The sequence below is a fragment of the Ambystoma mexicanum genome, chromosome 1q (genome assembly GCF_040938575.1).
Source record: "Ambystoma mexicanum isolate Mex_15411 chromosome 1q, UKY_AmexF1_1, whole genome shotgun sequence".
Lineage (NCBI taxonomy): Eukaryota > Metazoa > Chordata > Amphibia > Caudata > Ambystomatidae > Ambystoma > Ambystoma mexicanum.
The window spans coordinates 1,460,240,672-1,460,266,019 of record NC_090922.1 but is presented as its reverse complement, the minus strand read 5'-3'; the positions used below and the strand labels follow the sequence as shown (position 1 = coordinate 1,460,266,019).

The 25,348-nt window shown below is 46.0% G+C and overlaps 1 protein-coding gene across 1 annotated transcript in view; it reads left to right on the top strand.

The window, feature by feature from the left end:
* The window catches only part of EIF2B3 (eukaryotic translation initiation factor 2B subunit gamma), a 1,062,507-nt gene that overhangs the window by 983,888 nt on the left and 53,271 nt on the right, over positions 1 to 25,348 (top strand). Inside the window, exon 11 of the mRNA XM_069642355.1 lies at positions 24,241 to 24,344. Within this exon, the coding sequence (XP_069498456.1) occupies positions 24,241 to 24,344 (104 nt within the window). The remainder of the gene's footprint in view (positions 1 to 24,240; positions 24,345 to 25,348) is intronic.

The following is a 25,348-nucleotide window of genomic DNA, read 5'->3' as shown; positions in this document are numbered from 1 at the left end:
TATCTGTTTTGGTTTAGATTTGTGAAGTTTACAGGTAGTGTTTAGACCTCCATATATTAAAATGTGCGGCACCTGATGGGCAGCCAGGATCTCGTCGATTGCATTCTCGATTGCTATCAAGAAAGTTGAAGCTTCGATTTTGACGGGGTTCCCGTACGTATTTAGGATGGCTATTGGCGTAGACTGCAAGGTGTTGTCCAGTTCGCTTTTGTGATTCCATGTTAAAAGGGCTGCTAGTAGATGTTGATTTGCCGTCAGGACATGTCCATCTTAAACCCATGGCCAATGCGACTAGCTATAAGGAGGCCAGAAGAACGTCGAACCATAGACCTTTTTTTAGCCAGGGCCAAGATGACTTTGTATCCATCAAGAGTAGGTTTTTTCATGAGCCACGTTTCTTTTAAACACAAGATGTCGTAGCGACCTAGGTTCACATCACCAGTAGTAGTCAAGTGTAGAAAACCCCTTGTGATCCAGGAGCAAAGTCTTAAATCGTGAATGTCGGTGTCTATTGTACCTGGCTCCGACGGGATGTTCCCTTTCTGCTTGGGTTGCTATTTGTTTTACTTGGCTGTTAAGGCTATAGGGAGCCATGCCCAGAGGCCAAAAGTGGTCGGCTTGTTTACATTCGTTTCCGTCGAGGTCATTGGTGCTAGGACTTCTTGCCTGATTGTTTTTTTCATGTCTGGGTAGGCTATATTTCCTTTATTACTGGGTTGGATGTTGCCCTCTTTTGCTGGCATGTTGAAGTGTTGCTTTTGTTTACTTAGAGCCTTGTCCATCTGGTGTAAGTCTTGTGGATCGTGGTTGCGGTTGCCGGATGAGGGTTTAGGGGCTAGCTGATGGGCTTCGTCTTTTTTGTGACATCGTCTTTAGCCCATTGTGCTGCTTTTCTTGGTTTTTGTCTTCACTGTTTTCTGAGCGAATTGTCGCTCTTCTACGGTCCGTGGAGGTTTGAGCCTGTCTCCATGAACTCTGTCTCTTGTCACTCGGTTCAGTGCGGTTGTACCCTCGGCTTAAAAGGTCATTAGCCTCCTGCCTCAGCAAGTCTTTGGCCGTCACTGATGAGATGTGTAAATAGCTTAGAGCTCTGCCATGTCTGTGGCTTGGGTCCACGATTTTTAGGTCCTCTGTTTTTATCTGCCTCAGTTTCGGTACATGGTGAAACAGGGTCAACACTGAGCTTCTTTTAAGAACGTCCTAATGGTTTCCCTGTTCTAGTTTGAAGGGGCACCTCGACTCTGGTTTTAGAGTTGGGAGCTTTCAGTATTTTTCCGTCTTGGGTCGATAATTAATTTCTCTGGTCTCCTTTTTCTGGGTATAAACATCTCTTGAAGGCCTTGTGGCCTCTTTTTCCTGTGTTGTTGTTTTATGATGAATATTTTACTCTCTGTTGTTCGTTTGGCTGGCCACTTGGCCTCTCCAGCTAATCTTGTCTGGAACTGGTGCCGTATGTACCACGTCCACTGGTCTTTGTTGGGTTCTTCCTAAAGGCTGATGTGGGGAACCCATTTTTCTCTGGTTTTCTGGCCGCAGTATGTTTTTGCTGCATTCTTCCAGCGTATAGAAGGGCGAGTTTTGCTCAGGGCTTTCCACGTCTGTATTGGAGGATGAACTTGAAGGTATGTAGACAATGTTAACTTTTTTCTCTAGAGCAAGTTGTATGTCACCTGTTAAACAAAGGTTCGTCCTCAAGGTGTTGACTAATGTTCATTAGGATCTCACGTTCCATAAAGTCGTCAACTATTATTAGAGAAGGAAAGGGCCAGGTGTACTGAGAAGTTTTTTTGGTGATTTTTGTTGTAACTTCAAGATTTTCAGAGACCGCAAGTTAGCCCTTGGTCTCTTTGGCACAACTTCTTCTGATACAACATTTGTTGGGGTAGTCGAAGTCGCTACCCTTGAGTTTTTTACTAGTTCCTTCTCGTTATTGGTGACTCTTTTCTGTCTTAAGTTTTTGAAAATCAAAAAAGGCTGGTCTGGGCTTTGCAATGTGGTGCAATTTACAGTTTGAAGCTGGGCGGGATCTTCCACTAGGAATAGCACTTCTTTTTTTCATCCGATGTCGCTAGGAATTTGGGTCGTTTTTGCTGCAAGTTTGTTCAGGCACTTCCGTCTTGGTTCTGCTCAAGCTAAGCCCATCAATCGTTGGACCCTTTCCGTCTCCTGGATCTGACGTTGAATTTTGCACTGGTTATGGTCCTGGGCGATTTTCATTCTTTCTTCATGCACCATTATGTACCCTTCCAAATAAATCAGTTTGGTATGGATCATTGTCTGTATTGTGGTATGGTCCTTTAGGGTGTCGTTCAAGGATTTGTAAAGTTTTGTAAAAGGTGCTAATGCTATGGTAATGGCCGACATGATCGAGAAGATGTCAGGTTTTTTTGAAGGAGTCTCTTTAGCTAATGGTGAATCTTGAACATTGTGTTTGCTTGGTGATAGGATGGAAGGCAGATGGAACGAAAGAGGTTCTCTAGTGGCTCTTAGTTGGTGGAAGGTCCAGGGAGAGTCATCTGTGCAAACCACAGGTAGAAGAGATAGCAGGTAGTTCCCCGCATCTTCATGAACATTTCCTGCTGCCCCTGGAAATCATGGCCAGAGAAGGGTTCCGTTATCGTTTGGTGTTGGAGAGATGTTTGGAGCTCCCAACTTGTCGTTGTCTTTTGACTTATTTGGTTCAAGTGGGGTAGTAGTTAACATCGGCGGACTTGCCGTTCGGGGTGGTTGTCCACCCGGACTGGTAAAGTAGCCGTTTGGTAATGTTGTCTCTGAGGATTTTGTTGGCAGCACCCCACTGGTATGTAGATCTTTAAGATTCCCATTTTCTTTTGGGTGAGGTGGACTGAGTTTAAGATGGTCTAGCGGCTCAGTAGCTCCAGGATCGGCTGTCAGGAATAAAGGATCCTCCACTCCCGGCTCTTGCGATTTGGGGTGCTTCAGAGACTCGGGTGTCTTTGTGCTTCCCGAAGGGCATACTGTTTAAGGGGGCAAAACCAGGTCTTTAGACGTAAATTCAGAAGGTTTAAAGTTATTACAACTGTGTCTTCAAGCCTTCTTAGTTTAGAAATTGACTGGCAGTCTAGTATTCCTTCGAGAATATCTGCATCTGTTAACTCCAGTCCACAAACTGATCGTGGATTAGAGTGGCTGTTAAAAAAGTTTGTCAGTAGATTTTATGACACACTTTACTTCATGCCATTTCCTCTCTGTATCGGTAAAGCGCCTTCTCCATTTGGGTTTCTTTTGTGGTTTAGACATTGTGTTAACAAGCTCCTAAGACAAGCGTCAGGTTTTGCAATGTCTTTCGGCTCTCTTCTGTAGTTTCTCCTTGCCTGTCGCACAGGAGGGGAGTGTCTTTGGCGCTTCTTGGGGTTAGTTGTCAAAAATGTTACAGCGTTTCCCAACTGATTTTCCTGTGTATTAGGTAATGTCAATTCGTCACGTCCGGATTCATTAGTGAGGTTTTCTTGGTGGGTTTGCCCGTGGGTGGTAGCCCGTGGTGTTGCTGGAGACTCACTCGGCGATTTATCTGTCGGGTTTGCTCTCGAGTTACCGTGGACGAGAGCCTCCACTACAAGGCATGTGTGTGCTTCTCCTGCTCCAGCCTATGCCCTGAAGCCCCAGCCCCTCCCCCGCTCTCAGGGAGTCACATCTCTAGACCTCCAGCGCTTTTTCGACTCGCGTCTCCCGCCACCTCTGGCATCTCTGCCTCACGGGTTGGAATCACTGGACCCTCTCCAAGCGGAGGTGCCACCTCGGTCCCCCCTCCGGGAGTCACAAGTAAGTGGGCCATATTGGGAAGGTTCACAGGATTCGAGTTGTGTTGGTTTTCCTCGAGGGCTTTACTGATTGTGGGCAGGACAGGCTGCTTCTTCACTTTGGAGGCTGGCTGCGGCGTCGTATAGGCGCCACAGGGGTCTCGCTGGTTGTTGGAGGTATCCATGGCATTGCACTTGACCTCTTGTGGCACACATCCTTTCGTTGTTTTTTTTGTCTCGCTTTGAAACACTTTCTGGTAGGTTTGTTGCCTCCATTAGCGTAGCTCTATCAGGGTCTGGATGGAGGCGCGTACTACGCAGCCAGCGCCTCTCTTCCTCAAGGGGTGATGTTATTGGAGTGGCAGTCCTCGCAGCCTCGACAGTCATGACTGCAGGACTGCCACACTCCACCACTCCGCGGGCTGCTGCTCACTTGTAGGTGATGCAAAACTCCTCCCCCAGATAGGGATAGACAGGGAAGACAGACACTGCAGAGTAGAGATTACCGCAGGACTGCCACTCTCCGCCACTCTGCGGGCTGCTGCTCACTTGTAGGTGGTGCAAAACTCCTCCTCCAGATAGGGATAAACAGGGAAACCTGACACTGCGGATTAGAGATTACTGCAGGACTACTACTCTCCGCCACTCCGCGCCAGCGGGCCGCTGTTCACTTGTAGGTTGTGCAAAACTCCTTCTCCAGATAGGGATAGACAGGGAAGACAGACACTGCAGAGTAGATATTACTGCAGGACTGCCACTCTCTGCCATTTCACATCCGTTCCGCAGGCTGCTGCTCATTTGTAGGTGGTGCAAAAAACATTTACCTAACCATGGACTGTCCATGACCATACTAATCCTTATGGCCATTCCCACCCTCTTTCTGCCCCTCCCCAGCCACGACACATCCTCCTGGGTTCTCTTTGATTTAACTTTTATCAAGCCACAACATCAAACACTGTGCTTGAATTTCCTGCGAGTGTTATTTCAAAGCAGTCTTCTAAAATTGAATGACTTAATTGGAGCTGCACACACTCTACAGATGTAATAGTAATAATAGTGGTGTCAGCCACTTATAAGCATTGGCAAAGTCAACACTTTTGGCATGTGTAATAGATAGAATTTGGAAAGGCACTGCTATTACATGCCTACAATTTGCAGCTGCTACCATTAATGGCAATTTAGTACCATTACGGCTGTGCCTGGCAAATACCTTTCCTATGCACACGGAAAAGCCAGAACTGTTAGAATTGCCAGTGTTTGTTTTACTTGTTGGACTCCTTTCCACACTTCTGCAAAGTAGTATAGGTGAGATGGCGCTGTCCAAAAGCTTCAGCATTAATTCTGCTGCCAGATTGAAGTGTGTCATTTGCTTCTTGGTGGAAGAGAAAGCAGAGAAGGCTTTCTCTTGAAGTGATGTTATTGTCCTAGGTAAGGGTAGTTTATAATGTGCTCTGCTTCTGTACCAGTTAGGAATCCTTTGACTTTGTTACTGCTCTCATTGGCTTTATTCTGCAATACCATGGTTGTGTTTCTAGGTTACATCTCTGGGGCCACGGTAGATTGTATTAGAGTCCTTCCTTGGTGGTTGCCAGTATGACCTGGTCATCTGCACATAGCAGGTATTTTATTTCTGCTCAATTCGGGCTCAGGCCTGGGTTCTGGAATTGCCCTAGCTACGTAGGAAGCCCATTGACCGAGACTGTGAATGGGCAAAGAGGCAAATCATTCAGGAATAAAACTGAGCAATGATGAGTTGGGAGGAGGTTATGTCTCCCTCCGCATCCTCATCACCTATCGTCTGAAAGGCAAAGGCGCCAGCCCAGCAAGTAGTTGTGAGATGGAAGGAGGTTAGATCCCCCAGCCCTCATGCCCTTATGACATACCCTGTCTGCGGGAGGGAGAGCGACAGAGCACATTACAAATACCCAATAAACAAAAGAATCACAGCGAGCAGTGGGGAGATGGGAGGTTAAGTCTCCTCCCACACACTTATGACTTACCCTAAGCCAGAGGTAATCACAGCGAGCAGTGGGGAGATGGGAGGTCAAGTCTCCTCCCACACACTTATGACTTACCCTAAGCGAGAGTTAATCACAGCGAGCAGTGGGGAGATGGGAGTTCAAGTCTCCCCTCCCACGCACTTATGACTTACCCTAAGCGAGAGGTAATCACAGCGAGCAGTGGGGAGATGGGAGGTCAAGTCTCCCCTCCCACGCACTTATGACTTACCCTAAGCGAGAGGTAATCACAGCGAGCAGTGGGGAGATGGGAGGTCAAGTCTCCCCCTCACACGCACTTATGACTTACCCTAAGCAAGAGGTAATCACAGCGGGCAGTGGGGAGATGGGAGGTCAAGTCTCCCCTCCCAGGCACTTATGACTTATCCTAAGCAAGAGGTAATCACAGCGAGCAGTGGGGAGATGGGAGGTCAAGTCTCCCCCTCACACGCACTTATGACTTACCCTAAGCGAGAGGTAATCACAGCGGGCAGTGGGGAGATGGGAGGTCAAGTCTCCCCTCCCAGGCACTTATGACTTATCCTAAGCGAGAGGTAATCACAGCCAGCAGTGGGGAGATGGGAGGTCAAGTCTCCCCCTCCCACGCACTTATGACTTACCCTAAGCAAGAGGTAATCACAGCGGGCAGTGGGGAGATGGGAGGTCAAGTCTCCCCTCCCAGGCACTTATGACTTATCCTAAGCAAGAGGTAATCACAGCGAGCAGTGGGGAGATGGGAGGTCTCTCCTCCTCCCACACACTTATGACATACCCTAAGCCCCGTATGCGAGATGTAATCACAGTCAGCAGTGGTGAGCGGGGAGGAGCTCAGATTTCCCCTCTCCACCAGTACTTACCCTCTGCAAGGGTCCACTGAGGAGCTTATCATTCCTAGGTAGATACAGTGAGTGCCATCGAATTGGGTAATACCATCACCGGATGCCAGCCTCTGTAGACCTTTCACATTGGAGAGAGTGCTAGCTACACAAGTGTAGTAAGTGTATTAAGACATGCATAACACTCTGAGCAATTAGGCCACCATCCCTCCTCCCCATCAGACTTGCTCTACCTCTGTAAGGGAGCTGGGGACATACACACGCTCCCCCACCTCTCCCCAATAACTATCTACCTCTTACCCTCTGTTTGATAGCACAGTTATGGTGAGATGGGAGGTGTGACAAGGACACTTGTTTGTCACTCGTAAAGAAATTCTGGGAAACTGAGAGCTATGGAGAACCACCCAATCCATGATAGGACCCCTGGAGGCAGTAGAAGGATGGCCTGCCACAACCCCCGCAACCCTCCTTAGGTTAAATTATGGGTACACCCTGTGTCTGGAGTGGTGAAAGAAACCCCTGGTTAGTTAGGGGGAAGCATGCTTCAGGCGCTTAGAGATTGGTCTTCGGTATGGAGCGCGTTACAAAAGATTGATTAATTAATGGCTGGGGAGAACAAACCGGCCTCCTTGGCCTCACCACACAACCTTATGCTATGAGGGTGGAAACCCAGAGAAAATCGACCAGATAATCGTTTAACAAAGTTAAAAGTTTAACAAATTCAGCATCATCTGCCTGCTACATGCACAGAGCTGGAGAGAAACATCACTGCATGTCAGTTGTGCCTGCTCTAGCATGGACTATGACACAGGGCGTGTAGAATGGTATGGCAGACCAGAAAGTCTCCCCCGGAAAATGCTTGCACCCTGACAGTGGCACTGACGGAGAGGAGAGAAACTCATAGGGTAAATGGTAAGCCAAAGATACACGACCATTTCATTTATTTTATTTTGTTTTGTTTAAACCACGGACCTAGCACGAGAGCAGCGGAAACAGTGTGGATAGCCAGCATTTGCGCTGCCATCTTTTAACAGTAGCGCAGTACTGTGAGATCTGTGAGTCTGTATGTGCCGCCATTGGAATAAATACTTGCTCAGGTGTTGTTGAAAGAGCCATGTTTTGAGAGTGTTGGGAAAATGAGAGAATTGTGGGAGGATTTCCGAGCGGACCTGGGATCGAGTTCCAGAGGATGGATGCATGACAAGAGAAGGATTGTTGCAGGTCCTCCTTTTGCGGACGAGTTGTGATTGAAGCCATTTGGTCGATTTGCTGGACGAGGAGCGTGTGCCACCAGATATGTGGAGCATAGCCATGGCTGGACTGCCATGCCATGTTAGTCTATGGAGGATAGCTCAGGGGCAACACGCTCGTCTTAGAAGCAAGACGACAAGGTTCAATCCCTGGGTCTGCACCTAGAAACCTCTGGGTATTAGGCGCGTTATAAATAACTTATTACAATTACAACATTGCCTGATTCTAACATGGCAGACAATCTATTTGTAATCTCGGACTGTGGGCACAGGCCAATCCTTGCTAATAAAGGATGCACAGCACCACCAGGGAAATAAAATAGAGGGGAGCTGGAAGCATTATGCAAGAGCCTGCTACCTTAGCGGATGATGGGACAGCTTTCCTGGAAGTGTGGTGTGTGAGCTGAGATAGTGAAGGAGCACCGGGAGAGCAGAACATATCTTGTCCAAGGGAAGGACGGAAAGTAAAAAAAAAATACACAACCTGACCTGGGCCTCTCGCTCTTCAAGCCACCTGAGCCTCTCGAACTCCAACTCCCTGTGTCTTTCTCCTCCCCAGTCCCTGGGCTTTCTTTTCACAGCCTCTGGAGTACTGCTCCCCCCAGCACCCTTGTTCTCTCTCGCTGTATCAACCTTGGTATCTCTCGCTCCAACAACCTGGTTTGTATTCTCTCTCTCTCTCTCTCTCTCTCCCTTTCTCTCTCTCTCTCTCTCCCTCTCTCTTTCTCTCTCTCTCTCTCTCCCTCTCTCTCTCTCTCTCCTTCCTTTACCCCCCTCCCCCCACCCCCAAGTAACATCGCACCTTTTCTCCCCAGCACCCTTTGTCTTCTCTTCCCAACTTCTGGTCTCTTCTCCAACCTCTAGCCTCTTCCTTATCTCTGCCTCTTGGATCACATCACTCCATCCATCACCAAATGAGCTCCTTCTGTAACTTCTGCCAAAGATCCTCCCTTTTATGAGGCCATAACCCTGCCCCACAACCTATCCCTGGCCTAGGGGAACACAGTTTTGTCGGTTTGGTACAGAGAAGTTGGGATTGATTGTCTCTGGGACTTTGCGGGACTTTGCAGGCCTCTCCTTGCGTCACATCTTTTCCCTTGACCCAATGAAGGTTTCTACCAGAGGGTGGATTCTCTGTGTGAAATGTGTGGCCTGGCTAACTCCTCGACAGGGGTGGTTCCTCTACCCCTTGATCGATTTAAGCCCTATCCTTTCCCTGCCTGTTGGCAGAGGCATCTTGGCTTCAGTCAGGCATCTTGGATTTTGACTCTGGGGGTATGCGAGTGCCAATTCCCATGTAGAGAGGATTGTGTACTCCTTGCCTCAGTAGCGAGGACTGCTTTTAGAAGAAGTGAGGGGACATGTCTCTGCAAGGGTGCACTTGCGGCCGCTTGCGTTTTCTCTGTCCACTCACTGCCAGTCCGGTGACCGACTTTACACGCTTGACTGTGTCTAGTGTGAAGTAGCACCTCTACCATGGCATTCCCTTAAGAGGACAGAAGCCTCTAAGGTAGCAATGTAACAAGCACCTGTCTGCCCTGTGCAGCTTCGTTAAGGGGGCTGGGGTAGCTACGGTAACTTCCCCACACCACCTACAGGTCGAGTATCACGTGGCTTGTGGCGGAGCCGATCCCTGAGCATCTACCAATAAGATTAGGCAGGGTACTTTGTCGAGGGGGGCACCCCCTATATATACCGGGGATGTCACCTCTAGGACCTGCGCACCACTGGCCCTGTGAAGGAGTCTGCCTGTAGCTGCTGTGATACTGTCTTGACTGCACTTGGAGCTATTTCAAAGGATGAGGAATGCCTGCGAGGTAGGTCATATCCTTTAGAAGGTACATTTCAAGGGTAAGTTATTTGTTCTTTTCGACTACAATGACACTGTCTAATGGGACCAGGTCTCATAAGCTGCTCTTGGGCAAGATAGACGTATTTATGTTTTTGATATAGCGCTAAATGCTGTGCTGCTTTAAAATGCTGTCTGGGCAGAAGTGAAAGAAGGGAAATAGAACGGCAAGGAGGGAAAGAGAAGGTGATGGGGCTGTGGCAGAAACCATGGGTGTGACAGTGAAAGCAAGCTGGGTATGATAGTGAGTTATAGCTCACTTAGGCATTACAGTAAGAAGCAGGTTAGGACTGGAAAAACAGTCTGGGGATGCTTGGGGTCTGCAGAAGAGGTGTGACCTAGCAGTACTTACAGGACTGCCCCTTTCCGGGTGGGACCATGCTTGATTTGCATATGGTCTTTCCCCTTTCAGTAATGGCTTGGCAGGTGAAGAACGATGGTCTGGAAGGTTGCCCAGAGAAATTGCCAGAGGTTTAAGATTCACTCTAAACCTTCTAGCTATCACCTTTTTGTTTTTGTATTTCAGGCATGGGCCTCTCTCTCTCTCTCTCCCTTTCTCTGTATCTACAGAGAGGTGCTTCCAACTTCCTATTCCTAGCGTTTCCCCTGATGGATACATGTACCTGGGTGCCAAGGCTAGAGTGAACAGACTAGATGCTGGCACTACCAGGGGCACACTCCTGCATGTCCTTCGGGAGGCAAAGTTTCTGGGAGGGCACATACATGGATGGGAGATATGTTACTCTCCATAGGGTGCTAAAGGATAGGGTGTATCGCTCCCCTAGCGCAGGGCAGTTGGGCAGAGGCTTCAGATGGGCAACGCCGAACTCTTGGCTGCTTGAGTAACTGCACTGCAGAGCCTCCTTTTGACAGAATAGGAGCATTCTGAACAGAGGCGAGCAATCAAGGGGCAGAACCCTACCGGTTTCACTCAAGGATTAGGCTCCATCTGTGCAAAGGGTCAGAGCAGCAAAAGTAGCGAGTTACTTGGCGGGACACTTTCAACTGTAGAGCAGGAGACTCTGCATGTGGTGGGAAATGATGGGGCAGCCTGACTTTAACAGACTTACAACTGGTCCCATACAAAGTGTATAGGTGTGTGATTTAGTGGGAAGGCCGTTGTACAGAGAGGATGGGGGTTGCAAGTCCATGGTCTTGATTGTGCTCCCAAAGGACAGCACTTAAAGGGATGCCACAGAGACACTCATGTGTACCAGATTAAGGAAAGATGTATTTGGATCAGGCTGCCTTCCCACAGCAAGGCAGCCTCCAGCAATAGGAGGCACTGACTTGGATGCTAGCGAGTTTGCAGGCCACAGTGTCTCCTCACGGATTGGTGGCCACGAGCAAAGGACGATTTCTGCCACTTCTGGAGATGAGCAGCTCCAGCTACTCCAGTAGTGGACAATTTCAAGTCAAGAGTAGACCTTATTTCTGAACTCACTAAAGCAGTACACTTACTATTTGAATCAAAACGACTGCAACAGAAAATTTACCATGCAACAACGCACTGAAAGGATACACTTCCTAGATTTAGAAATATATGTGCAAAACAATGAAACGTGCACAACCCTGTTCAATAAAATAACAGCCGGTAACAGTATGCTACATGCCAATGGTAACCATCCATTGCACACAATCAAGTATATTCCCTATGGAGATTTTATAAGACTAAAAAGAAATTCTAGTGACGAGTCAATATATAAGAAACATTTACAAACAAGTATAGCAAATTTCAAAGCCAGAGGCTGCCGGGACAAAATTATCAGATGCTAAAAAAAGAGCTGCATCTAAGGATAGAGCAGAGGTACTAGTGGACGAACTGAAAACAGCAAAGGTGTCCATTGTAGAGAGAACGAGGCTAGTGACAACCTACAACACGGATCATTATCGGATCTGAAAAATCCTGAATAAACACTGGCATATTTTACACCTTGACACAACAATATCCAAGTTCTAAAATCGCTTGTAGCTGAGCGGCTACAATTAAAAAAACTCTGATAAACCTGAGCTTCATGGAACCGGGAAAAGCATGTGCAACAGAAACTTTACATTCTCTTTGGAAAATTCCAGCCTTAATAGGCAACCACAGATGTGAAACTTGCTAAATATGTCCTCAGATGATGATACATTTGAATTTAATTGAACTACTCAATGATCGAAAAAGCAGAATCAACAATTTTATTGACTGCAACACTAAGGGCCTAATTCACAGAAGTGTTTTATAATGGAAAGACACCATTGGAAAGCGCTCTGTGAATTAGGCCCCAAGTGTGTTTCATATGGAATAAAATTCTACTGCATCAATGGTACATTGGAAGCACAATAAGAAAACTTAAATTGAGAATAATGGAACATATGTGAGCAATAAAAAATGGGGACCCTAAATATCCATTAGCCATTCCTCATAACACGGACCATCCAAGAGAAAATATTGAAGATTTAAAATTCATGGGACTAACTATGACAAATCACCAATGCGAGGGGGAAATGGAGAATGATTCTGAGGCAGGCTGAATCCAACTGCATCACTGTGATGGATACTTGCCACAATGGATCAAATCAGGACAATGAATACTGGTCTCTTTTGTAACACATTCAAAAGCGATATAAAGTATGTTATAACATTATTGAAGAAAACTGGTTCCCTACGTTTGGCCAGTTACACAGAGAGAGGAAAGGACAGCCCTTATGGCGAACTTTACACCTGAGGATTAATCTATGTGTCCATCCGTAGTCAATTAAGTACATTCTTTCATGAAAGTGAATGCTTGTCTGTATTTGGTAAGACTGCAGGCAACCACATACATTATGTCTACAACATTGTTTTATTTCCAATAAGTTGTAATGATCTTGGATAAATTAAAAGAAAAATAACCATTTCAATGACTTTTACAAAGAAATCGACAAAAGGTTGATCCCTTGCAGGCTAAACACCCTTTTACATTGATATTGATATTTTATTTCTATCGCGCTCGTACACAAGTGTTTCAGAGCGCGACAAGGCAAGGGAGGGGAACAGGGGAGCACAAAACAGCGATCTTACTAGGCCCAGTGACATTGAGAACGTGCAAGTGCATGGGAGAGGGGGAGGGGAAAAGTGCACGGAAGGGGTGAGAAGTGGAAAGTGCGAAGCAGAGGATAAACAGCTAAATAATAATAAATCAATAATAAAGGCAATAAACAGTGGTAGTGCAGCCAGCAATTTGCAAGTGCTAGGTTTAAGGCAGCAGAGAGGGTAGGTCTGATAAGTGCAGGAAGAAAAAGGGGGGGCTGTATGGGTACAGATAAAGACCTCAGTGCGAGGGGTGTCCCGGTGGCAGTGCAGGAGGGTGGCAGGGTGAGCAGGTACCTGGGACCGGAGGACAGAGGGTGGCCAGGTGCATGGTGCCAAGAGAGAGCAGATCAGCAGGGGAGAGGGGGAGCGAAGGCAGAAGAAAAGAGGAAGGTCTTGAGGTGCATCTGGAACCGGAGATGGTTCTACTCAAGTTTTATAGTGGCAGGGAGGCTGTTCCAGAGGGAGGCCCCAGCCGAAGACAGAGATCTAACCCAAGCTCGTTTCTTTGAAAAACGACTGACACTAAGGGAGTTAGAGGAGCAAAGAGCGCAAGAGGGGAGGTATTTGCGGAGGGATAGCTGAAGGTATTTTGGACCCAGGCCCCAGAAAGCCTTGTGGACAATGCAGAGGGTTTTGAATTTAATCTTTGCATCCACTGGGAGCCAATGGAGAGATTTCAGAGCTGGAGAGATACGATCCCAGGGCTTGAGGCCAAGGACAAGTCTTGCATTCCTGTTCTGGATTAGTTGCAGAGAGCGGAGAGTAAAGACAGGTAGATTTAGAAAGAGGCTGTTACAATAGTCCAACCTAGTGAAAACGAGAGCTTGGGATACCATGAGCTTCTGGGGGAAGGAGAGGAAAGGCAGAGCCTCTGAGGAGGTGCAGAAGGAAGTTTGACTTTTTAGAGACCTCAGATGTGGGCAGAGAAGTAAAGGATGGGGTCAAAGATGACCCCGAGGTTCTTAGCCTGGCAGGTGGGGGTAGGAGGAGGGCAAAAGGAAGCCGGCTAGAGAGTGAGGGGAAAGGATGGTGAATGATGGTGAAGGTGTGCCGATGAGGAGGATCTCAGTCTTGCTGGCATTCAGACAAAGATCATTGGCGGCACACCAATCTTGAATGGCAGTTAGGCAATGAGAGAGGCAGAGGAGGTGGCCGAGGGCAGCCTGAAAATGAGTTGTGTCGTCAGCATAGCACTGGAAATTTGAGCAGAAAATGGCAATGCAGTGGGCGAGAGTTGCCAGGTATTGGTTGAAAAGCCAGGGCGAGAGGTTAGACCCCTGGGGAACACCACAGGTAGAGAGGAAGATAGATCATAGGAAGGACCCAAGTTGGACATGGGAGGGTCAATCAGAGAGGAAAGGTCAGCCAGGCCAGAGCCTTATCAGTGATACCCAGGTTTTCACAGAGAGGTTGAGCAGGATGGTATGGTTGACCGTGTCGAAGGCAGAAGAGAGATCGAGGAGGATGAGGACAGAGGGAATGTTAGAGTCAAGGTTGGAGAGCAGATCTTCACGGATGTTCAGGAGAGCAGCTTCCGAGTGGTGGTCATGGAGACAGCCAACAGAATTGGAATGCAGGTTAAGCTGAGAGATGGCCAACTTTTCCAGGAGATGACCCAAAAAGGGAGTAATGGAAATTGGGCGATAGTTAGCTGGACAAGAAGGATCAGCTGTGGTTTGCTCTGCTTTTCGACTGCTCAGCATGCATCCTAACTGTGTTTGAACACCACCCCATCTGTGCCCCCTTGTGACTGTCTTTTTTTAATATAATGGTTTTGTAGCTGCCACTATTCTTGGTTCTCATAAGCTTTTCAAATCTTGGTTGAAAAACATTTTTTCAAAAGAATTTCCACAATATTTTTATAAATTTCCAGATTGAAAAAGCCTTCACTTAAAGCAATTTGTATTCCATTTCTGGAGCATTGTAAGCCCACGATTGAAAAAAAGGCACTCGCGGGGTGACATCATTGCGCCCAACATTATGCGCAATGATGTCATCATGCCCGTATAAATAACGGGTGCCATTTTTGAACAGCCGTTATTGCTGCGAGTTGCGGAGGACTATCACATCCATCCGCTCCAAGAGAGAGTAATCAAGCCCTTCATTTATTAGAATTTTGTCTTTATAGACACATTTCTTAAGCAAGAATAACAACCCATGGAAACCATTAACATCATTGGGTCACATCCTAGAATTTTTCTTTATTTACATATTTTCTATTCTTGTTTTAAGAAACCCAAGTACTTAAACCAGCCAGAAAACATTGAAAGATAAAATAAAAATTAAGCGACCTGAAAGCTCAGACTGGGTATGTTTAATTATTTAATATATTAATTATATTAATTAGCTTTGAAATATTACTTTGAAACTGTTTATACTAACAGATGTAAATAAGAAGACTATTCCTCCTGGTGATCCCCCAGTAGGCGGTAGAACACAAGGTCTAAAAGAGGACAAGCACTCAAAATAATTTGAGGATAAGCACCAAAGAATACCTGTGGCTAAATATATAGACTTTAATGATTGAATAAAGAATTGTCTGAAATCTCAAAGACATGAATTCAAGAATTTATTTTGAAATTGTGAAGTTGTTCTAAAGGATTTTCAGAGGATAAATACCACAACGATTTGAGGTTAAAGAACAAAGCATTTTAATTATTGAGAATTGAAGATTTTTAATTTGCAAAAGTTGCTTCAAAGGAATTTGAAGAGCCTGATGTTTCAAGACTCTATTGTACATTTTTTGTAGCACTTGCACTTTGGATACAAATATTTCTGGGGAATACTAAGTGTTAAGAATCATAATAAAAAAATCATATTTTCATCTTTGAAAACTTAATTTGACTGGATATTTTTGGGAATATGTAATTAAATTCAGTCATTCAGGTGCTTTGCCTAAAGATACCTACATTCATTTTGTAACACTCATTTCATAGTACCTAATGCGATCAAGACTAGAAAAAACTCAGGGCCCTGGGTTTCAGAAAAGATTAATTGGAAAGAAAAATTCTTGGAGACCACCAGGGAGTACGGACCAATATGGTAGCTCGCTCCGAGCTCTGCGGAAACCAACCTGCCCAAATAGGGTTTGTGAAGATAGACCCTCCACCACCAAAATCAGAGCCTGAAGGACAAGAAAGAACTGCTTTTCCGGGGGATTCAGGAGATTGCACAGAAGGTAGTCGGCGAGCGGCAGATGAGGGGTGACGCTGCTCAGGTGCGAAGAGTGGCCTATTGAGAAGAGAAATCGACTGCCCAGTGGAGCTGAGCTCCGCTGAAACATTCCAAGGTATATCAAACCACCCCCTGTTTCTACGCATGGCAGAAAGGAGACTAAAAGTACTACTGCACATACAATAGGAGAGGGGCAAAGAGAGCTCCCTATACGGAGCAAGAAGAAAGAGTATGCCTGGTCAGTGGGCACCACGGGAGCCGATGCTCCGCCTGATGGGACAGTAAAGTGTGCAGGTGTTGAGGCTGCAGGGCACAGAAGGTGGGGAGGGATTAGGCCAATAGCCCCCCAGCATGAAACTGGGAAGCGTGTCTCCTGCAACAGTCAGTAGGAGGAAAGTAGAACAGGAAGACCCAAGGTTCCTCGGCGGACACAACGACATGCAAGGTGAACCTCACCGGTGGTGATCTTCCCCGCCTGAAAGCCCAGCATTGAGCAGAGAGGAGGTGGACAGAGTATAACTCCCTGATGTTTGGTGTGCACACCGGGGAACTCCCTCACCTGCTGGGAGGGAGGTGAAGTACTTGTGTTTGCTTTTGGGGGGAGAGGTAGGATTATGAGGGTCCCCTGCCTGGGTATATTATCAGGCGGCCATACAAGTGCTTGGGTTCTGGTGGCGAGGGGCCTTTTTTAAATGCTAACACACCTATTAATGTGCAAGGAATAGAGTGCCTAGAGATGGAAGCCAGTTTACAGAGATTGCCAGACTCACGAAGCAGAGCCCTACACTGTGGAAGTACTTAGGAAGAGCATACTGATAGTGAAAGAAAACCAAAAGATACATCAATAATAGTTCACAAGTCGTGTTCACTAACCTTACCAGCTCTGTGGATGTACCAATCATAACTTTGGGAGGAGGTGTGATTGTGGAGGGGCCCAGAGTTAAGGAAGGTTATACCCCCTCAGAGGGCCACCAAAGGGTAACTCAGAGAGTCGTGTAATCGCTGCAGAAGTTCAGGTAAAACTACATGGAGGAACAGAATTCTTGCGACAAGGAAGTAGGGAGGATGAGCGAGATGGCGATGAAAGGAGATATCCGGGATATACTGAAAGAAATCAAGGCCCCCAGATCAGATATGCAGGCATCCATCACTGAACTAAAAGGTAGGGTGGGCAAGGCTGAGGGCAAACCCGGGCTCTCAGGAATAACCAACTGTTGATGGACCTCTTTAAAACGAAGTACAAGGCTAGACTGGTTGAAATTGAGTCCATTGAAGCAAATCTGGTACTCAATGTTACGACTTTGAGACCAGAGAGGCGAACCAACCTAGGGCTTGTTGCCCTAAAAGGAGATGAAGAGGAGACTTCGAAAGATGTTTAGAGGAAAGTAAAAAGTATGATAAATAATGTCCATGGAGATGAGTTTGGCAAAGAGGTAATGGTGGATTGGGTCCATAGAGGTGAAGGTACAGCGACTGGCCCGAGAACTGTAGTGGTGAAATATCGCTACCACACTGGCAGAGGACTTACTGTTAAGGACGCGCAAAAAAGAGGTGATCGGCTTTGCCCGTTCCAAGATGCGCATCTTGCAGGATTTATCGAGTCTGATATTGACAAAGAGGAGAGAATGCAAACAGCTGACAACATGACTAACAACACACAAAGTCAGATATCACTAGGAATTCCCGTTCTCCTTTATATTCGAAGAGGGGGACCAAGATTCAGGATCACCTATTTAGGGGAAGCAACACAGCCCCTCAGCCATGTTGAGAAACTGGCAAAGCAGAACCCCCAGACTTGCAATGAACAAGAGCAATTAAGGATAAAGATGCAAATATGAGGGACGAATACGAGGAAAAGATGGCTGGTGCCCAAACATTATTAAACTGAGCTCAGCCTCACCAGGAAAGGAATGAGTAAGATACATTAGTAGTATTATTACAGTAGTAGATAACCTAATTGTTCTCCAATGGGATTTTTCGATGTGTTAATAGAAACAAGCGATGGTACTGGAAAGAAAGGGGACGAGCTTTCTGGTGGCCCAGATGGAGATTAGCGTCTCTGAAGTTGATTGTTTGGGTTTTATGTTATGTTGGTTGTGGAGTTTGTGGGCAGGGCAGGTGAACGCAGCAAGATACTAGGAAAGGGCTACAGGAAGTGAAAGGTGTTATCTTAGTGATGAAATGCTCAATAATGTGCAGAATGATGTAAAGGTGCTTGGAGGTGGGGTGGGGGCAGGGCTAGTCATATGATGAATAGGCAGCAGTCAGGTTACTTATCTGTGGGAACCCTAAATTTGAAAGGCCTCAACAGAGATCCTTGGTGGCGAGGGAATTCAAAAATAATTCAGGACGAGACATAATGTCACTACAAGAGACACTATTGAAGGGAGGGCGGGGCAGATTGGACATGTACTCGGCCACTGGGGATTCCAAAAGAGGAGTGGGAATACTCTTCAATTGATTATTGAGATTTCATGCGGCAAAGCTGATTATAGCTCTTGAGTGAACATCACTGATCATAAAGGGTCACTTAGGAGGATTTCGAATCACAATCTGTTTCCTATATGGCCCTAACCATGGCAACTAACTTTCTTGATATAGTGGCAGTTGCCTTAGAGGGTCTGCTGATTTTAGGTGTGGATTTTAATATGTGAGCAGATCCGATTTTGGACAGACTTCCTTTAAAGCAGAGTGGGGACCATACCATACCCTAATACCTAGGGTAACATCGACCATCTGTTAAAGGCCCACTGCTTGATTGATGCTTGGAGATATCTAAACCAGGGGACAACAAGGCAGTACTCCTTTTTCTCAGCTCCCCATGCCACTTACACCAGAATAGATCACATCTTCATGGAAAAAGACCAGGAACTAGGGGCGATACATGGAGTTATGCTTAAAGTGGCCTGGACTGACAATGACATGGTGAGGATTAAGACCGAGTTGGGGGACTTGTTCCAACGGGATAAGATTCTGTAATATCTCTCTCCTGAGGGATTCCCTATATAGGGAGGAGATGAGGGTGGCATTACAGAATTTTTCAAAGTGATATGACAGTGGGGAAGTGAGTAAAAAAAAGCACAGTGTGGGGAGCCACAAAAGCCACAATTAGGGGCATGATTATTAGGAAAGGGGCTAGAAGAACAAAGAGGGGAGCTTATTGGAGATGAAGTTAAACCAAGAACTGAAGGAGATGGAGTCCAATAGCGACATCCTTCTCAATATTAAGCAAAAAAGAGGCAGAGTTGGTAGCACTTCAAAGAGGTGAGGTTCTTAATCAACTAAGTTTCCTAAAGCAAATATTTTATGAACAAGGAGTCACCGTGGCCTCTCCTCTAGTAAGACTTGAAGAACAGCAACAGGAAATACGGGTCGACCGAGTTCGAGATATAAATGGGAAATTAGTCTCCCGAGGAAAATGGTAAACTGCTTCTCACAATTCTATATAAACCTATACTTAGAGGATGGTAAAGAAACTTGGGAGCTATAAGAGAATATATTTATGATCTGACTCTCCCTACACTGAATGATAGCGAGGTCTCCAAATTGAAGGCCCGTGTGTCAGTTGAGGAGGTGTTGACTACAATTAGAAAGATGCTCTAAGGTAAGGCTCCAGGAGTTGATGGATAGACAATCTCCTTTTATAAACAATGCACTGGTCTGCAACTAAACTATTTAATGATGTATTAGAGGGTGGGGGAATCCCCTCTTCCTTTTTAGAAGCACCCATTATGTGTATTCAGAAGGAGGAGAAAGGCCCAATGGATTTCACATCGTTTTGCCACGTATCTTTGCTAAACACGAATGCAAATTATTTTTACCAAAGTGCTGGCCTTGAGATAGTAGTGTTGTCTAAGCTGGTCCGCTCTGACCAGATGGGTTTTGACCGAGGGAGTCAAGGGGCAGGCACAATCTAAAAGACTCAATTTAACGGAATCAGCGAAAAGTGGGATGAATAACCCGATCCTACTTCCATTAGACGCTGAAAAATAGTCTGACTGGGTCAATAGGGCTTTCCTGAGACACGCCTTGCTTGTATGGGGTTCAGAAGGGGGGGCTAGGAGGGGGTGGAGTCACTCTTCCCATCCAGCAGTCGAGTAGTGGTAAATTGAAAGATATTAGATAAATGAATACAGTGCTGGGGAACATGCCAGGGATGCCCATTGCTACGCCTACTGTTGTTCTGCTGTTGGAACCGCTGGTTGCTTTTTTCAGGCATAACCCAATCACACATTGCATCATAGAAGAAGGGAGATCATTTAAATGACCCTTATTTGCGGATGTTATTCTTTTGCATATGATCAACCCACTAATTTAATCCATGTGGCTTTGGGGGGCCCTTGAAACCCAAGAACCAATTTTCTGGCTTCAAAGTTAATGATAAAAAATCGGTGCTCTTCTTGTTAGGGAAACCAGAGGGAGACGCTATTGAGGATCTTGCGGACCTCTCGTTTTTCAAAGAGCCGGTTTCAAGTATTTAGGTGTACAGTTGACAAGAAGATTTGATAGGCTATATGATGCCAACTTTGTCTCGCTTTGGAGGAGACCTACTGAAGCCATGTCTAGGTAGTCCAAACAGACTCTCTCCTGGATTGGGAGATTGAATGCCATTAAGAGGAACGTGCTGCCCAGGGTTCTCTTCCAAATGCTGCCAATCAGGATTCAGGGTCTCATTGTCACACTTAAAGGGGGTGGAGGGGCCAGGAAATACAGTGGGTATAGCTGGAAACTCAACCTATGGCCCCAGTAGCAGTAGGCAAATGGTTGCGGGTCCCAGTGGATAGGCTCCTTAAGATGGTTAGAGATCATAATATCTTAAATACGCTTTGGGCCCTATGGAAAATGGGAAACATTACATTTTGGCTGCCCCCTCTGAGTTTCCTATGGCTTCACCTTTCAGAGGTGACATAAGGGAACTTTTAAGATTCCAGAAATGGTATGAAGGGGATGTCGTGAGGGCTGAACCATTATGGTGGAGGGAAGGACAGTTTATCTGCCTTCCTCAATTAGAAGCAGAGCTAAACATAGGTTGGTTGTCTATTTTTATCCCTACAAATAAGGGGGACCTGGTGGCATCTAAGTGGGTAATGAACATCTAAAGAGACTTAACGCCTTTAGAAAACGTCCTCAACACTGAAACAGGAGCAAGAGGCCACATAACCCAGTTATATAACTGAAAGCTCAAATTTGCAGCCTTAAATGACAAACTGCTGCGAGTAGTTTGTAGTAGTATTGAGCTTTACTGATAGAATAATTTGTTGGTGCTGACTACATTTGTTGTTTGTTGCTCTAATGGCTGCACAGAGCTCATAAATATATTAAAGGATACAAACACTGTTGGCATGCGCTCCAAAAGAAAATAGGCCTTATTATGACCCTGGCGGTAGGGGGTTAACTGGGCCGGTAGAGTTGCCGGCCCGGTTAACCCCCTACCGCCTCATTACGAGGATTGCTCGCGGGACCCGGTAAGGACGCCTGATAAAACCAAGCATCCTTAGCGGGTCCCGCGAGCAGTCCAGGATGCAAACAACGGGCACGTTATAAACGAGCCTCTTGTATGCATCCACCCCATTCCCATTGACCCCTATGGGGTTCGAATAGGAATGGGGATGTACCAGGTCAGGATTCCTTGAATGGAGAAATACCGGGCCCTCCAAGGTCGGAATGGCCCAGTATTTCCCCATTCAGGGGACCCAGACCCGGTACCCGGAATGGGGGTAGCCATGCCGCAAATAGCGGCATCGCTACCTCCAATGTCGTAATGAGGCCCAATGTCTCTATTTGTCTTTGTATTTTCCAAGTTGTAATAACATCATTAGCTGTAGATTTTAAACAATATTGATGGCCCCAAACACGTGTTTCTCCATTTTTTATCAGTGGGTCATCAGGAGGGATACACAATAAAAATCTTTGAATTGAAAATTTAAAGTGAACAAAAAAAGACTCTACATTAATCTGATTGATCCTCTAATATAAAATGTGACAAAAAAACATACCTTTTCGCTCAATAACCTTTTCAGAAATAAGGTTGTACAGGTTAGAAATCCGTTTATTACCATTGCCTCAATTGTAGTGAGTAGCTTAGGGTTCTTTCTTACTTTTGAATAATTGTTGACCTCAAAGTCCTATTTCAATGTTGAAATATGGTGTAAGGCATTAATCTTGATGCTGCTGGTGTGTTTCCAGTTTTAAGTCTTACATTCTTAGTATCAAACACAGTTCCTAGAGTAAAAATAATAAACAGTTAAAGTTAGATTAGCGCTATTTCACATATATTTCTAAGTGTCTCTCTACACACATTAGGCCTGTGTTTGTTTACCTGGATTTCTCCTTGGGTTCGTCTCTTGGAAAATACAAAGACGAATAAAGAAATGTTCTTTTGGAGCGCCAGTCAACACTGTTTGTATCCTTTAATACACTTATATAACTGTCTAGCATTGGCGGACCTAGAAATCCTTTAAGAGTAAAGGCAAAATGTGAAGCATACCTGGGAATACCAATGACACACATGTTGGTTCAACCTTTTCGTGTGAGCGTTTAAGAAGTCAATTTTGCCTCAGTAGAAAATGCATGGAATAAAGTTACTCCACAGGTGGCGCAGTATGACCCGGTGGGACTTTCAAAGATGACTCCCTCTACCAGCCCCACATGCTGGAGAGAATGTAGGGAGATGGCATCTTATTGGCATGTATGTTGATCCTGCTGTAAAACCCAATGATACTAGAAAGAGATCGACGCCCCTGGAGGGACTCTCAAGAGTGATGGATGCCAACGTGCATTACACATCATTGAAAATGTATGCACATTCCAAGACGGCACACACACATTTCCATAACTCTGAACAATTGAATATGAAAGCCAAGTCAGTTAAGAGTTAAAACCACAATTGAAGTAGTCATTTTGGGGATGCATAAAAAGCAAGCTTTGGGGATGCATAAAAAGCAAGCTTTGGGGATGCATAAAAAGCAAGCTTTGGGGATGCATAAAAAGCAAGCTTTGGGGATGCATAAAAAGCAAGCTTTGGGGATGCATAAAAAGCAAGCCAATCATAATCAAACGATAACATTTCAACAAATTATATATAATCTTGCCGACACGCAAGCAAACTATCACATTGAGTTGAGATGCCAGGAAGGATTTGGGCAGCCTGGTTTATTGTGACTTAATATTGTTGCTCAGTTTGTTATTGTTTTACATGAGTAGAACCTATTTCCTAACAAGTCATTTTGTGTATAATAAATCATTCAGCCGTGAGATAGTCTGGCGCATGCGTATTAGTGTAGGCACAACAAATCGAATATATTTTCTGAGCATGCATTGGATTCTTGCAAACATTGTTTATATGTATTTCTGTAGATATACATAGTTTGTCATACCGTTAAAGAAACAATGTCTCCGTTTAATGAACTATGCGGCAGCCAGGCCTAGTGCTTTCTAGTCTGGCTTGCGTTTTATAGAAAGGGGCTTGCTTGGCAGGGAGGATGCAGCCGAGCACCTTACATGATTTGTGAAAACGCAGCGTGGTCTTCCCATAATAGCTGCTTTTATTTATAGTACTGTGTGTTCTCCCGATTCAGGCTGGTGCCCGGACGCCAGTCAGCTCGAGGGCAGTCTCCCCAGAACAGGAAAAGGGTTGTCCTCTCTCATTTGGTCTTTTCACTGACGTGTGTGAAGGCGAGTCCCCGCTTCACTGTGCTAGTGCTGTCCCGAGGAACTATCCTTGCTGTGTGGTGGTGATCTGTCGCTCTGCTGTGCTGGGGACCTACACCATGTGGTGTGTTTTGGCTCTGTGGCTGTGGGGGATCCGCTTGCTATGATTGCCAGTTTGGCTACTCTGCATCACCCACCGATGCCTCTCCAACACTGCGCCGCTCTAGCTATCGCAGAGAAACCTGCAAGAGCCATCCTACCAGCCCGGCCAGAGGCCTCTACAGCCACAGGCTGGACACCCCGCAGGAGGATCTAGCTTCCCAGCTATAGCCGTGCACCCATGCAACCACCTTACCTTTGCACCTACGCTCCGAAACCTCATATTGGAACGTTCTCAAAACTGGCTTATTCAACTGACTTGTTGCCAGCTCATGACAACCATTGACAATGTACTTTACCCTGCCAGACAGCTGTACCTTACTCGTAACCTCCCTTCCCTTACCTCCCCGAACCTCCGTTCTCCTACGCAGCGCCCTGATGCCTACGGGTTTGATGCACGGTACAATTTAAAAAATAAATAAATAAATGACAACATCCTAGTTCTACATCTGTTCTTCACTTTGCAGAACGCTCACATGCCCTTTCCCTTTTCTGGCCCATCACAGGTGCAGCCTGCAAGGAAGTGTCGTATGCAACAGCGCATTGATCGAGAAAGGCGCCGATATCCGGGATTGCTTGATAGGAAGTGGAATACACATAGATGGAAAATGTAAGTATGTTTGTCTGTTTTAAGTACAGTTCAATGTGTCTGTCCAGCTGCTCCTTTCAGCCGTTCAGTTTATCTTTCCAAGCCTGCACTTCAGCTTTCTCTGCAGTCAGCCTTTTCACATATTCTGTGGGACCTCCTATCACTCTTCTCGACTTTGCAGGGTGATTCCCCCTTTGTGCCATGTCTGTTTTCCTTGGAATCTGCCCATCTGCGCTCCCTTGGCGTATAATCTTATCAGAGTACCCTTGTATTTGGCCCTATGTTTCACCTTAGGCTGGAGACACTGCACTGGCTGATTTGCTGGAAGCTGACCCCTCCCTTCTCCAGTATCCTGTGTGGCTGCAACATAGGTTATTGGGAGCAACGGAAATTGAAATTTACATGATTTATGAGGATATTATTATGGTGCAGGGGCAAACTAATAGATGGCAAAGGCATGAAAGTGTCAGGATATCCCAGTGGCCTCGATCTACAGTCAGAACTCCAAAGTTTCCAAGTCTCTCAGGACCCACTGGTACTGATATATGATATGATAGGATTGGTTATTTATAACGCGCTTAATACCCAGAGATTTCAAAGCGTGGACCGGCGGTCGAACTTGTTTTGCTCTGTGTCGTCTTGCTTCCAAGGCGAGCAAGTTGCCGCTGAGCTATCCTCCCGAGACATTCCCAGGAAGTTAATACGGTGCACAAAAGTAAGACTTCCCAGAAAATCTCTGCAGTTTCTTCAAGACTGGGGCTGGCTGTTCTTCCTGAGGCCTTGGAGTTTTAGACAGCGCTGGTTTCACTTCAAAGTCTCCTTTCCTTCTCGTCCTTTTGGGCTTGGGTTTGGAGATCCGCTGTTTGTTACCGTCATCAGGGATTCCCCTAGTCTGCTACCCTAGGCAGCTCCCCTTTAGGAATAAGGGCCTTGGGCTTCAGTTGTGGCACTTCCCAGACTCCGGGGTGCGATTCAGGGGAGATTGGCATGAGTGGAAGGTGTCCACAAAATAGAACCAGGTTAAG